Genomic DNA, 16,454 nt, shown 5'->3' with positions numbered 1-16,454 from the left:
CTTGCCGGCCGGGGGAGGGCTTTTCCTGCCTCAGAGGAGCCTGCTCTTTGCCCCGCTGCGCTCCCTCAGTGGTGTCGAGACGAGCCGCGGACTCAATGGCGACAGGAGCCGAGAGGAGCCCGCCCGTCACCCCCATCCGCCCGCTGCAGAGAGTGCGCTCACAAAGCGACACGTCGGGCTTCATCAGAAAGAGGATCCTCGACAGACTCATCACTGCCAGCTCAGGTAGGCACGCAACTTGGGCACTTCCATCTAAAAGCACGCCGAGTTTGGCATCAAATCGGCTCGTTTGCGCTTTGGGCCACCGCTCACTTGAAAGCAACCTCCAACCTAGTAGTTAGTCTTTACGAGGTGTTTGTCGTATCTCTGGTCGCGGTCTGCGCGGGTCTGCACACTCCAAGCCATCCCATTGGTGGAGCCGCGCAGATCTGCGGACATCTGCGCAGCGCGTACGACACCTGTTTCCCTTGCAGCGTCTGTGTACTTCTGTTCTCTCGTCAATAGCCCTGAAAAGTTTCCACAATGAAGCGATTATTTCTTTTAAGCGAAACGAAAACACCTGTTGTTCACTTGCAAAGCATCCCATAAAGCCGTTGATCTGCTGTAGCTGTGCAGTGGGTACCACACTGGAGTCATGTTGCAGATTCATAATATGGTTAAATTATGGGGAATTAAATTAAATATTAGTAATTGCCAGCCCTGTTGCACTCAGTGAATCAGTGCATTAGTAATCAACTTATATTTCTCAGCAGACGCCCCTATTCAGGCTGACAATAGTTACAATATATCACATTTATTTATTTATTTACCCATTTATACAGCTGGGTTTGTACTGGAGCAATCTAGGTACAGTGCCTTGCTCAAGGATGCAACAGCAGTGTCCCCCACCTGAGTCAGATTCAGTTTTTATTTTTTATTTTTTTTATTTATGGATCTATTTTATTTATTCAAAGTTTAGTATGGGAAGGAAGGGCATACTTCTTTTCTAAATTTTCTAGCGATAGTGGTAGTGAAATGGAGCATCGGATGACAGAGTTTTAATCCTCTTCAGTTTGCTTTAAAATAACTAACTAAATGAGATGCATCACAACCTGAGCTGGCTTAACAAATATGGACTAGGTTTCAAGCGACACGGGGGCACATTTATAATGTCCTTGATGTAAGGGGCTTTTGTTTACAGTATCAGCCTATTTTATATTGTTCCACACATGTTGTCTGAATATAACCGCATTTGTTGTTGCTGGTAATACCTTATGGTGTTAAAAGTAATGTTAGGTCAAGATCTAAATGAACAAAAAGTAATAAATAAACACATGCGGGTTAGTATTTTACATTTAAGTGTGGTAGCATTTATTTTGTTAGTTGACAAAATCATTTAAATAGAACATTAAATGAAGAACTACAACCATGTATAGCCCAGTTTCTTTTCGGTGTTAATGATGTAGTAGTAGGCCTAGAACAGCTCACGAAGCTGCAAGTGCACTATACAAACGAACCTAAATTCACTTTCAACCAAATTCAAGTTCAATTACATTTTCCTGTCGTGACACAAACTGAACCTAAACTGAAGTCTTAGGGCACTTTCACACCTACTTCATGTACAAATAATTTGAATTGTGGTTCATTTGCAATCAGACCATTTTTCTCAGTTTAAGTTTGTAATGTTTCACAATCCAGTGTTCTTTGGTTTGATCCGCATCTTGGCGCGATTCGTCACTATCAGAAGTTTCACAAATGGGTCTAAACGGACTGAACCGCACATCAAACCGTAAGTGTGAAAGCCTCTTAGTTGTGATCCAAATGATAAGATCATAGTCATGCTGAAATCAAACCCCATCAGCCCAATGATAATCTGAAAAAACGAACACAAAAGGGAACCCAGTATTCTACTGTTACAGATGTTAACCCACAGCTGTTTAATTTATTGAACCAACACATTTGTTGTATAGACATCTACTTCTCTACTAAGAGACCACAAATATTGTAGTTAGTAGGTTGGCAGAGTATTACAGTCCGAGTCCCTTTTAGTAGAGTAAAACTGAAAACTGTGCAGCCCAAAATAGTACTTTCCAGTTACACCAAAGCTACTGTTTCTGACAATTGTCAAAATAGGATCAATCTGTGTTTCAATTAGATGTACTGAAGTTGCACGTTCAGCTACATGGGTCTTGTTAATGAGTTTATGGCTGTTGTGAAGACTTGTCAAGATCCTGACATTTGTAACAAACGGAGAGGCTTTTACCAGGTGACAGAAAATAAGTGTATTTACAAGGAGACACTGCACAGCTTGGGAAATGACATGCGTTATTTTCCTGTAAGCACTGAACTGACAGGTTAATTGAATGTGTTATTATCATCATCACATCCGCTATAAACTGGCTCTGTAAAAAGTGGTTGCAGTGTTTTTTAGTTTAGTTTTTCATTGATCAAATTCTTTAATACATGATGTGTGTTTTTATGAGACCTGAGTTTAAGTAAGATGTTCAAAGATGTATGAAGTTGTTTGCAAGAAGTGGACTAAGTAAAAATTAAAAAAGCAGACATTGAGCCCTTTTTCACACTGTTTAATTGACAAACCTTGGCAGCAAAATGTACACAATTGGCAGAAACAAGAGGGCTCAGGCATCAGATAAAGTTTCAGGGGAAAAAAACTGAAAAGATAAGTCTGTTATCCAGAAATCCACAGCAATTACAACAAAACAACCATTTCCTATTGGACTGAAGATTTGGGTTTGTGTGCTTTGCATTTCCCGATTATATACACACATGCCTTATTGTTTAGGTATTTTCACAATTTCTAGCAAACTTGGGAGCTGACTTCTCCGGCAGTCTTACAATAGATTTGAAGCACAGTTCACAGCTCTCAAGGCATTTTGCAGCAGAACGTGTAAAGTTCTCGGCGCTGTCCTGTCAGATCAGATATTGCAACTGCAGCGAATGTTTGAACAGACAATCGCGTACAGCAAGGGTTTGAACAAAACCTGTGCAGAAGTCAAAGTACGTCAGTGATTAAGAGAGATCTAAATGACAGATTTGTACAGAACCTGTGATGGGATCGGTATATTTTGAAACTGCGGATCTCAATTGTTGCCTTCTGCCATGCCTGTTTGTGTACCGAATGCTGCCTGTGCGTTTTTCAATATTATTCATTCTGACAGTTGCTCCTGGATACCAACACTTTTTCACACTGCATTGGCTTGATATAGCAGAATACCATTTGTCAAGCAAGAATTGATTACTAGCCTATAATATGGTGGCAAATTGGTGTGGACTGAAGACAATATTAGTTTAAAATATTTGTTGTTTTTACTTTTTGAGGGAAAATACACTCACCTAAAGGATTATTAGGAACACCTGTTCAATTTCTCATTAATGCAATTATCTAACCAACCAATCACATGGCAGTTGCTTCAATGCATTTAGGGGTGTGGTCCTGGTCTAGACAATCTCCTGAACTCCAAACTGAATATCTGAATGGGAAAGAAAGGTGATTTAAGCAATTTTGAGCGTGGCATGGTTGTTGGTGCCAGACGGGCCGGTCTGAGTATTTCACAATCTGCTCAGTTACTGGGATTTTCACGCACAACCATTTCTAGGGTTTACAAAGAATGGTGTGAAAAGGGAAAAACATCCAGTATGCGGCAGTCCTGTGGGCGAAAATGCCTTGTTGATGCTAGAGGTCAGAGGAGAATGGGCCGACTGATTCAAGCTGATAGAAGAGCAACTTTGACTGAAATAACCACTCGTTACAACCGAGGTATGCAGCAAAGCGTTTGTGAAGCCACAACACGTACAACCTTGAGGCGGATGGGCTACAACAGCAGAAGACCCCACCGGGTACCACTCATCTCCACTACAAATAGGAAAAAGAGGCTACAATTTGCACAAGCTCACCAAAATTGGACAGTTGAAGACTGGAAAAATGTTGCCTGGTCTGATGAGTCTCGATTTCTGTTGAGACATTCAGATGGTAGAGTCAGAATTTGGCGTAAACAGAATGAGAACATGGATCCATCATGCCTTGTTACCACTGTGCAGGCTGGTGGTGGTGGTGTAATGGTGTGGGGGATGTTTTCTTGGCACACTTTAGGCCCCTTAGTGCCAATTGGGCATCGTTTAAATGCCACGGCCTACCGGAGCATTGTTTCTGACCATGTCCATCCCTTTATGACCACCATGTACCCATCCTCTGATGGCTACTTCCAGCAGGATAATGCACCATTTCACAAAGGTCGAATCATTTCAAATTGGTTTCTTGAACATGACATTGAGTTCACTGTACTAAACTGGCCCCCAACAGTCACCAGATCTCAACCCAATAGAGCATCTTTGGGATGTGGTGGAACGGGAGCTTCGTGCCCTGGATGTGCATCCCACAAATCTCCATCAACTGCAAGATGCTATCCTATCAATATGGGCCAACATTTCTAAAGAATGCTTTCAGCACCTTGTTGAATCAATGCCACGTAGAATTAAGGCAGTTCTGAAGGCGAAAGGGGGTCAAACACAGTATTAGTATGGTGTTCCTAATAATCCTTTAGGTGAGTGTATATTGGTTTCCTCTTATAGAAGTTCTAACTTGACCTTGTGAGGCTGCCAGAGAGCTTTAGGTGATGGGCCGTTATTGTGTAAACACGATATCGTTGAAGTGGGCTTCTGGGACCGCTATCATGTTAACATTATAGGAGCAGTCAAGGGAAAACAAAGATACATTTTATTAGATTGTTAATTTATTGCATTTCGTAGGTTTTGTATTGTTGTAGTTGTTCTAAGTTCCTCTGTTTTAACTTCAATTTGCCGTTTCTATTGCTCTTCCACCCTATGTAGCCTATATTTGCATCTCACAGTGGGATCTAGGAGATGAGGGCAGCTTTTGTGGCCTGTCGCATACACAAAAAATAAGTGTGGTAAAGCACACCGTTTAAAGTTCAAAGATTTAAGCTGTGGTTTATTAACTGCAGCCGAGGCACTTCTTTCTGTGCTATTTTGGTTTAATCTCCTTGGGTGCCTTCCTGTACATTACATTTGTTTGTGCTGATAAAGGAGATGTGGCGTCCCATACTTTGCTGTCACGCTCTGAAAGTCTGGCAGTTTGGCTGGTCTATAAACTCATCAAGCTGTTTTAAGAAGATGCCGAGTTCTTCGTAGATGTTAAAGGTTAGATTCTCTTATTGAAGTGTTTACAAAGTAACCTTCGTTGAGGAGAATTCCTGTTTGAACTATCCAGCTTATGTTTTAACAGGGGAAGTCCCGTCTCTGCACATTGAAAGAGGTGTGATTCTGATGTGCCTTCCTGTGAAAAGTACTTATCTCCTCTCAGTGCAGGCTAAGTTTATATATGCCCAATACAGTCTGCAGATAATCTCTTTAATCAGTAGTTTAAAAAAGCAACGGTACTTCAAAAGTGTGGGCTCCATTGCTACAGTGAGATGCATTCTTTCTAAGCGAATAACATTTGATATTTGTTGTGCCAAGTTTCTGTATGTGTGGAGAGAGAGAGAGAGAGAGAGAGAGAGAGAGAGAGAACTTTGTGACTAATTAACTCTTCTCTGGTCTGAACCTTTCTTCCCGGAAACCTCATGTTTCTTTTTTGTTGTGGGGTGGAGAGACACAAAAATAAAGCAAATGGGTGTGTTGGAAAGTGTTTGTTGTGCACCTCTTTTGTGGAGTTCATTGGAAAATAGATGATGGGAGGCATAGGAGAAGTTGTGGTTAAACAGAAGTGCTAACAATACATACGTAATAATGATATTGATGATGATTATTATAATAATAAATCTTGAATTCCTTTAGACCCTGCATTCCGGACATTTCTATCCATTCATATCGATAAGTGTGAACACAATTTTGCCATTACATCATTGCCAATTTGCGTAGAGTATAAAGACTGATATTTGTGAGAAAAGGTCTCCAAATTGTGGACTGTTTTTACTGATGACTTTAACGCTTGCAGATGCCTGATTTGGACGAGTCAACACCTTTGACTTTTGAGTCCAAAAGTCCACTCCAACTTTCATCTGAAAGCCAGATTCCACCATAATAATTTACGTTTCAATTAAACTCTACTGCTTACGAGGAAATATGAGAACCCGACACTGAACTGGACTCCGCAAGCTTTAAAGTTCAGGGTTTTTGCTAGAGATCTGATGCAGAGACACTACAGCTACTTGATTCAGTTAAATAGCTTGGTGTGGTGTTCTGTTTTACAATAGGGTACTTTATGTTCTTTGAATAGGTTTCTGCATGCCTAGTCAATTAAACCCAGCAGCAGTACAATCTCTTTACCGCCTCTTAAACAAATAAAGGTTTGAAAGATCACCGTAAGTCAAAGACCGATCTGAGTTAACAGAAACAAATGGTGATAATAATAATCTGTATTTTATAGAGCTTTTTATAAATTAAAACCACAAAGCGCTTCACAAAACAGTAAACGGATAAAATAACAATAAAATATCCAAGAAAAAATAACAGTATACTTCACAATTAGAACCTATAGTAAATTTGTACTTTGTGTGTGTGTGAGCAGAGGTCAGTATAGCTAATAAACTAAATTACATGTGCTCTAAAAACATTTCACCCAGGTTAAAAGCAGACAAACCAACATCTAGAAGGACTTATGAACTGGAGTGCATGATGGGATATCAGAATGTTGGTAGAACCCAGCTTGGAATCTCCAAGGGCAGGGCTGTGAACCAGGATATAGCCTGTGGCCAGTGCAATTTTCTCATTTAAATCTAAGTATTGTTAATGTACGTCATCTTCATCACAGACAACCCGGAGGTCTGGCTTAGATCAGAAGGTCTGTACAGGACTCTGTGAGACCCAATTATAAAGTCACGCAGAGCCATAATGCATCAATGCTGAGGCAGAGAGTAATGTGGTTGATTCTTGTGAACTTTTCAGTTTTGACTCCTCTGGCTGTGAAATCATGGTCATGTTCATTTCGAAGTGTAACCACAAGTGTGAGAATCTGAGCTCAATGTCTCTGTGGACTTTTTGGACCGAACTCTGAATAAGAAAAACTGGACTCTATGAACTCTAAATGTATAACTCTCGTGGTGGTGCTGGGAAAAAAGTCGGCACTTGTCTGTACATTTTTCAGGTCAAAGAAAAATAGAGGCGAGTGCACAGAGCTTTCAGTCTCAAACCACTTCCTCTTACCCCAAAAGACTACCTTATAGAAAAAAATAATACTTCTCAATCTGTAATGTGTGACCTGTAAGCCATGCTCTCACAGTAATGCTTCTAGGTGACTGTCTCCAATCAATTGATAGCGTTTATTTATTTTAACTAATTTATTTTGACATAAACCAATGTTGATCTGCAAGAGTTATAGCCATATAAAAAAAGTCAATTTTCTATATTTGTCAGCTTAATTGTGATTGAAGACTTTAAGAATAAAGTTAGTGATTTTCTGTTCCAACACGTGCATGATTGGTCTAATATATTTGTGATGGATTGCTGAAAAATAAAATTGAGGTCACTTGTAATTAATCACTTGACAAATTATGAACAAACTTTTAGTTTCCCAAAGTAAAGAAGTTTAGTAGCTTTTAAGCAGTTGCTTTAATCAAATTCCATGAACATCTAGTTCATTTTAAATAACTACCTAGTTCTTGGACCTCAGAACATACAAGCTGAAATGCGAATTAAAATATGGACTCCAAGGATACGTTTTCTTGTGTTCTCTCCTATAGTATCGTGGGTGATTTAATGTGGTTGAGAAGCTGCTACCCAGCAAGCAGCCAGCAGAGGACAGTCTAGCCTCTTTCCCCACAGAACCTCCTCCTCGTTACTTCTGAATCTCATTGTTCTTTCTAATTAGGTTTCCTCGTTTGAAAACGCTGGTCTGCAAGGCAATCTCATAAAGCGAGCGTCGACTGCTTCCCAAGGCATTTTAATTTGCTTCCCTCCTGCCCTTCGACTCCATTACAAGCCTGCCACCTGAATTACTGAATCGATCTTTCACGTATTCAGATAGTCAAGGAGCTGGGAGGAGTGGGACTGGATTCATAAGGACCCTGCCCTCTCAGAAAGTTTAAAGGTATCATTAAACTACTGAATGCAGCTTCAAAACTTGCACACAATAGTGTATTGGCCTTGATTCAAAACAAAATGCTCGTCAATCTATGTATGGAACTCATTGAATACAGTAGGTCAGATTCCTGTTGTCCCCTGTATTTTGATTGGCGCAGGGACCCAGAAAACATGTCCTGTTTGAGTGTGAAGTTCTCACACCTTTTTAGCTGCTGCTGGAAAACCCCAAAATAGAAGAAAAAGGGGAATATGATTTGGTTTTGTTAATTAGAGGCTTTCCTTTCTTTGATGTTGATTTACAGTCTCAAGTAGGCCTTTCTCACCCATAATTAGGCCCATAATTGCAGAGCAAGCATCGTCAAATGGGTTATATTTACTGCCGGTGCTTTGCATGCCTTTGACATGTAAAGAGGGGCATCGTTTCTTAAAAGCGATGTTGTTTTTGATATGTCATGTAGTCAATCGTTCCCTCCTTTTTTTTCTTTTGTGGTAGTCTTACTATCTCTCATTGATGCCCTCCCCCTCTAATCATGCTAACTCATGAGTCCAAACTGTAGCACTTCTGTAAAATCCCGTGGGGGAATGAAATGAAAGTGAAAGAAACCTCTCCATTGATCAAAAGCCGCAAGAGGCTGCAGATTTCCTGTTACAAAACTTCAGGGGTGATGTGAAATCTCTGTATTTTGTAGACCCCAGAACAATTGATAAGGGCCAGTTAAGTGGAATTAAGAGCTTAATTGTAATGACAAGATGAAGACGCATTCATCTTATACAGTACATTTGGAAAGCCCTAAAATGTATAGCATGGTTTTGTTTTTCACACTTTTAAATACTGCAAGAATATTTAAGAAGAGTGTAAAGTCACTCTTGTTGGAAAGTGTCTTGCTGAGGCAAGAATACGAAAAGATTAAAAACATCATCAGTAAGTAGTCCAGGAAAAAAGCCATGAATTAAATTATCTTTTTGTCTATAAAACATCTCCAACAACCATGATTAAAACTTTAAAACTTTAAAACAAACAAACCAAAACACCCTAAAACAGAGAATTGTTTTGTAAACCTTTTAACTGAAACAGGACATTATAGTTGATTTAACACCGTCAAAGTTTTGAATGCAAGCTTTGTTTTAAAGTCCGTCACAAATGTCACCGCTGCACTGTGTTTGCGATGGCTATAAACAACACCAGAAAAAACAAACTGGGGGATCTTTGCTGTGCAGAGTGTGACGCTCCACATTTGCCAGCCTTTCATCAACTTGAGAATCGCAGCGGCTCATGTCGATTGTGTGAGCGCTCCGGTCCTCTGCATGACATTGCTCAACTAGATTGTGAAAAGCACCCAGCTTAAGAGACGACAAAAGCTTGGATGGAAGAAACAAAAAAAGCCACTGTAAACATAGAGCAACCGATGATCAATATTGCTGCATCACACACTGCGTGAATGGTTTGATAAAATGATTACATTTGCTTGGCACCGCAGTGTGTGTAAAATCAATAGTAGTCTGATGTTTTTGTTACTCTGATGTTACCTTGTATGTTCTGGATACTGTAGGCTTCTCATTATCTTGTTTATGGACCAGATTCCGAAAATAAAATATGAATTATTCTCATGCAGTGTGAGTGACATTTCAGTAAATCATACTTAATAGAGTTGTCATTTTTAACTACAGTAACTACAGGGTATGTTAGTGCACTTGTGAACTAAGAGAATGCTAATGATTTTTATAATTTAGGCTTTCTAATTCATGGCAACTCTTTGAAGTTTGCTTATCCTAATTGATCTCAAACTGATACAAATACACACACTTTAATAATTAACAAAACACTTCTTGACTAATGTAGGACGCACACATTCACACATCAATTCTTTGAACCTGCACAGATTTCATTTCTGGCTTCTTAGAAGGGCTGCATGCATCTTTAGGAGAGAAAAATCACACCATTTTCTAACAACTGCTTTAAAACTGTGAAGTCTGTACTCAAATGAACCTGGTGTAGTTTGAAGGTTAATGAGACTGAAGCTAGACCCAGAGGGAACGCTACACTTCAGATGCCAGTCAGATGTGGCGAATTCAACAACCGTTTAGTGCCAATCGCCGCCTGTGAAAATGGTAACGGGAGGCCAGGCATTGGATTTTATTTAGCTTGTTATCAGAACGGGTTTGCCAAGATGGACTGTAAGCACGACACCCCCCAAACTGTTGCCGTGATTAATGTAATCCTCATTGATCGCTGCCCATTGCCGTTAGCCGTTTAATTGCGCCGGCCTGCTCTCCGTTTATTAGTCGCTGTCCTCTTTTTCGGCGACGCATCAGAAAATCTGCATGACGGGGCCGAGATAAAAGCAGTCCTCCCGAATCAATCCTTCCTGATGCTCTACCATTTAATCGATGTTGAAGGAGAGATCCATTTGCGGTACATGGTTTCCGGCAAGTACGTTAATGAGTCTTCTAGTCCAGGCAGCACCTATGCGCTTGTTTCCAATTTGGCTAATGTGAGAGCAGGCGACAGGTGACTGACAGGCTCCTTATCGACTGGAATCTGTGGAGGCGAGGAATACTAAGGAAGACCCGCTTTCTTGTCATTTAAAATTGAATCCTGTTCCTTGGAAGGCAGTGAAGTGGAAAGGCATGGTGTGTGGGTATCCACACTCGCTAAAACAAACGGCAGACCTGCATAAAGGGCATAAAGTAGGCTTAAATGTCAGTTTACAGCCTCAAGGAGTGACAGACTGCTCTATGACAAGGAATCCTCCCCACAGCGCATTTTAATGTCACTTGTTTTTGAAAATGCTGTATACATTTCTACCATTGAAATGCAGTAGGCCTATATCAAAGTGAAACAATGATCTTGCTCACATCAATGAATATGAGAGATGTATTTAATAATTTAATGTTAAATAACTGAAACTCCAAATGAATTGTACAGTAAGTAATTGAACAGTAAGAATAACCCCTTACGATATAAGCACTGTGGTGTTCACCGAGAGAGTATGAATCATGCGCATATGCTATGTTAATTCCTGCTGTGATGTCACTGAATCTCATGATGTCATTCCATAACAGCCTCAACCTGGACTACAGGAAACGCATCATCATTGGGGGTTATCATCCTCTCTTTGGGTGTAAAATTGCAGTGCCAGGGTTGGAAAGAAGGCAATCCTGCTGGGCAATAGCCGCCCCCGGTGCCTGCCAGGTGTCCGCGAGGCCTGTCAGAATCACTCGCAGTGGGAACTGTTCTGCAGTTGGTGTCTCTTCTTTGCTGTTTCCGTTTTGGGTGGGAAGTGAGAGCAGTGAACCATTTCCATGAATGTCAGTTTGCACAAATTTAACTTTTTTTGTTTTTATTATGCTCTCCTGTGGTTAAGCCATATTTTCACTGAGCTATTCTACAGTATGCCATGATAATTATGCAGGAAATTCTTATAAGACGTGCTGAATAAAAAGTTTCAGAAATGCTCAGCGTACACCGATGTAGAAGTTTATTACAAACAAATGACAGGTTAACCCGCAGCTCTCCTCTCACATGAAGTGAAGAAAATAACTGAGGATGTGAGTTGGAGAAGCCTTATCTTCAGAGAGAGACAATAGGTTACACTCTTACCTATCAGAAGTGACTAGATCTTGTTAAAATGTAGTTATCATATGGATAATAATTAACATAGACCTGAGTTTGTCATTGTTTGATGGGTTGAATGGTGCTGGTCAGCATTCTTGTGGCAGTAATAAAATACATTGTTTTATGTCCTTATCCACATACGTGTGCCCCAAAACACACAACCTTTACTGTTTTAGATGATTGATTATTCTAAAGATAGTAGCTGATTGAAACAACCAAAAGACAACAGCTTTATACAATGCCAATAATAAAGTAGCTCCAAGAAATGAGTGACTACAAACTAATAATTGCTTTATAGACAAAACAGAATTAATAACATGGAACCATAAACAATATAAAGAAAATAATAAAAGTACATTTTCCCACTACAAAACTGCAATGTTGCCTTCATGAACCATCTATTGTAGTAAAGCAAAGGAAAGCATAGTCAATTAATTTTAAAAATAAATTGTTAACCACACACTTTTACCATGGCAAACATTAGTAAGGGCAGGGACTATTCACTCTTGGTGATGAAGGGCAATGTCATGGATATTTAAATTGATTTTGAATGATTGGAGGGTCACACATTCAGAGCCCCTGTGTCTGGGGCCCATTCTTTGTGCGTGGTAGGTTTTTTCTATTGTGCTGGTTTGCCAATCGGGCGCTCAGAGGTGTCTGTGTCTGAGATGACGGTTTGAGCAGTGGGTCTGACCACACACGCCAAGCTGTGAGGCCCCACACCCTGAACTGCTTGTTTATCGACTAACTCTAGATGAGCCAAGTCACACCAGTTAAGCAATTGTGAAAAGCATTTATCACGAGGTAGAGTGACAATGGCACGGTACTGCCTTGTCACTCCTCTTCTGTTAGTCAGCTGTGGAAGGACTTGGACTCTGTCACACGATTTCACCGAGACCCAGCTGACCGAGTAGGATTTAGTGTTGTTTATCTTCTGCACAGAACATGTGTGGTTCCTTCGTTACCATAAACAATTAGTGGGTCATCGAGCTAAACCACTGACTGACCTGACCAGTAACTTGTGCAGTTAAAATATTACTCCGTAAGTCTTGCATAACAAATATTTGGGATTTAGTTTAGGCTAATTAAATGGCCTTAAAATGTCTCTCTCTCTATCTCTGCATTTCCTTTTTCCTCAACTAAATATTGCATATGCATATTAAAAAGCCTAACTGATTGGACTTTTCTTCCAAATGAGGCTCAAGTTCTGTAGGGAAGTGAAAGAATAAACTAAATATGACACTGTTCTTTTTTTTGTATTTTCCCTTTGAAATGTCTTCTAGTGTTCTGCCAATGAATGTATTTTTCACATTTGTTTTCATGCCTAGGCTTGGTTTAGTCATCGCTGGCAGATGGTTGTACATCTATTTTCTCCTTGCAGTTATTCTTGGAATATTTGCTGTCAACGTGAGAGAATCCTAGGTAGAGTGATGCAGTTTTTTTACTTCATGGAGGATGCATTACAGCTCTAATACGTTTATTTACACAATACCAAAGCTTCAGAAACCCCCAAATTCCAGGCACTTTCGCTCTCTTTAAGCTAAACAAACCATGTTAAAAGCCTATGAGGAGAATTAACATAAACCTCAGTGCTGTTTTGTTCGTTACAGCTGTAAAGTTGATTTTATTCCACTGCAGTAACACATATATCAACTTGTACAAGAACAAATGATATGGTTGTGTCTATAACAGATTATTCTACCAGAAACGCTCAATGATATTGCTAATCCCTCTGAATTGTTGTGCAGTAATGTAGGCTCCTGCACACACTTTTGCTTCTCTCCAAAAATTGTTTGTTTCAGTAGATTGCCTGCAGTTTTTCAACATATACAAATAAACATTCAAGAAGTGAAAAGGTGAGCATGTTTTGCTATCTTCCATTGCTACCGGGGTGGGTTTTTGCACTCTGCATGTGAACCTTTCCTTTATCACACAGATTTGAAGCCATATTGTCTTCAACCATACAGTGAGGGAAAAAGTATTTGATCCCCTGCTGATTTTGTACGTTTGCCCACTGACAAAGACATGATCAGTCTATAATTTTAATGGAAGGTGTGAGAGACAGAATAACAACAAAATAATCCAGAAAAACGCATCTCAAAAAAGTTATACATTGATTTGCATGTTAATGAGGGAAATAAGTATTTGATCCCCTATCAATCGGCAAGATTTCTGGCTCCCAAGTGTCTTTTATACAGGTAACGAGCTGAGATTAGGAACACTCTCTTAAAGGGACTGCTCCTAATCTCAGCTTGTTACCTGTATAAAAGACACCTGTCCACAGAAGCAATCAATCAATCAGATTCCAAACTCTCCACCATGACCAAGACCAAAGAGCTGTCCTAGGATGTCAGGGACAAGATTGTAGACCTACACAAGGCTGGAATGGGCTACAAGACCATCGCCAAGCAGCTTGGTGAGAAGGTGACAACAGTTGGTGCGATTATTGGCAAATGGAAGAAACACAAAATAACTGTCAGTCTCCCTCGGTCTGGGGCTCCATGCAAGATCTCACCTCGTGGAGTTTCTATGATCATGAGAACGGTGAGGAATCAGCCCAGAACTACATGGGAGGATCTTGTTGGGCAGCTGGGACCATAGTCACCAAGAAAACAATTGGTAACACACTACGCTGTGAAGGACTGAAATCCTGCAGCGCCCGCAAGGTCCCCCTGCTCAAGAAAGCACATGTACAGGCCTGTCTGAAGTTTGCCAATGAACATCTGAATGATTCAGAGGAGAACTGGGTGAAAGTGTTGTGGTCAGATCAGACCAAATTCGAGCTCTTTGGCATCAACTCAACTCGCCGTGTTTGGAGGAGGAGGAATGCTGCCTATGACCCCAAGAACACCATCCCCACCGTCAAACATGGAGGTGGAAACATTATGCTTTGGGGGTGTTTTTCTGCTAAGGGGACAGGACAACTGCACCGCATCAAAGGGACGATGGACGGGGCCATGTACGGTCAAATCTTGGGTGAGAACCTCCTTCCCTCAGCCAGGGCATTGAAAATGGGTCGTGGATGGGTATTCCAGCATGACAATGACCCAAAACACACAGCCAAGGCAACAAAGGAGTGGCTCAAGAAGAAGCACATTAAGGTCCTGGAGTGGCCTAGCCAGTCTCCAGACCTTAATCCCATCGAAAATCTGTGGAGGGAGCTGAAGGTTCGAGTTGCCAAACGTCAGCCTCAAAACCTTAATGACTTGGAGAGGATCTGCAAAGAGGAGTGGGACAAAATCCCTCCTGAGATGTGTGCAAACCTGGTGGCCAACTACAAGAAACGTCTGACCTCTGTGATTGCCAACAAGGGTTTTGCCACCAAGTACTAAGTCGAAGGGGTCAAATACTTATTTCCCTCATTAACATGCAAATCAATGTATAACTTTTTTGAAATGTGTTTTTCTGGATTTTGTTGTTGTTATTCTGTCTCTCACTGTTAAAATACACCTACCATTAAAATTATAGACTGATCATTTCTTTGTCAGTGGGCAAACGTACAAAATCAGCAGGGGATCAAATACTTTTTTCCCTCACTGTAGATCCCCAGGGTCACATTTTTTCTCCTTTTGAAATATAATTTTCTGATCAGTGGGTGCCATTCAAAACCGTTAGTCTTCACCCTTTTGTTGGCTTTTGTTGGCATTCACCTGCAGAACCTCGATCCAGTCTGTTTCAAACTGATTGAATCGTCAATTTGTAAAGATACCTGTTCGTTATTGATTAATCAAGCCAGTTGCTTGTTCAATTAAGGAAATTTGGTCCTTGAAGTCTCTGGGTCATTCAGGCGTTTCACAATCATCTGTAAATCACCGAATCGATCAACACGGGCTTTATACATGGATTTAAGGATGAACAATAAAGCCGGTTTGATTGGGCCTCTTTTTCTTCTGTAGCTGCCATATCATGTACTGCTTTTATTTCACTGTCTCACATATTTCACAGCTAAATTACACATCTTTTATTAAACCATTCTGTGTTATGTAACTGTTATACTGTATAACATCTTTGCCATCCATTTACTTTTAGAAGCGTGTGTGTGTGTGTGTGTGTGTGTGTGTGTGTGTGTGTGTGTGTGTGTGTGTGTGTGTGTGTGTGTGTGCGTGTGTCACCGTCCGCCACATGAATAAAGTTATTTGTGAATATTTCCGCAATTCGGGGTGTCACCTGAAGTGTCCCTAAAGGCCATACATCTGATTTTGGAAACAAAAATACTAACAAAAAGAATACAAGATTATTTAGAAGTTCGAGTATCAGTAGATTTCATTTATATGTTGCAGATTACTTATTGGATGGTGTTTTATTGGGTGTTTGTATGCATTTGATTAGACTAAGAAATTCAATTTTGTTTGTGACACTGTTTTGCATTAAGGACATCTTTGAATAATAATAATGTTAAAATGGAAAGAAAAGATGCATATTTTTAGATAAGGTAATTATACATCTGTTTTAAGCTTATCTTAATGGTTATTTGGCGTTTCCTGATTCCCATTCGAGAGATTCTAAAATGCGTCTGTTTCGAATCATGTTAATTGTCTTGGAAAAAGGCAAAACGTTTACTCTTTTCCAGTTTCTTTTTGTGACTTGAATTTGAGATACATGTTTTTAATAAAACAGTAACTTAAACTGTGAAACGATTTGCTGTGATCTATTCTTTTTGTTTGTGTATTTTGGATATGGGACACGCAATGAAGGGATAGTGATGCTCAGGTTGTATTATTATTTGTAAACAGAAATACAGTAAAATGTGTCTTCTTCATTTATTGTCTTTGTAATTTAAAGTACTATTTATATTTGAAAA

General features: G+C 40.1%; 1 protein-coding gene across 3 annotated transcripts in view; it reads left to right on the top strand.

Moving 5' to 3' along the window:
• Positions 1 to 31: 31 nt before the first annotated feature.
• The window catches only part of phactr2 (phosphatase and actin regulator 2), a 70,670-nt gene continuing 54,247 nt past the window's right edge, over positions 32 to 16,454 (top strand). Inside the window, exon 1 of one of the 3 annotated variants that reach the window (XM_066696524.1) lies at positions 32 to 225. In XM_066696524.1, coding sequence (XP_066552621.1) covers positions 96 to 225 — 130 coding nt within the window. In that variant the 5' untranslated portion in view covers positions 32 to 95. The remainder of the gene's footprint in view (positions 226 to 16,454) is intronic. The other 2 variants (XM_066696525.1, XM_066696528.1) reach the window with 2 other exon arrangements.

The sequence above is a fragment of the Amia ocellicauda genome, chromosome 23 (assembly GCF_036373705.1).
Source record: "Amia ocellicauda isolate fAmiCal2 chromosome 23, fAmiCal2.hap1, whole genome shotgun sequence".
NCBI classification, from domain to species: Eukaryota; Metazoa; Chordata; class Actinopteri; order Amiiformes; family Amiidae; genus Amia; species Amia ocellicauda.
Note: the sequence above shows the minus strand (reverse complement) of the source record. Positions and strands in the feature narration are given on the sequence as shown.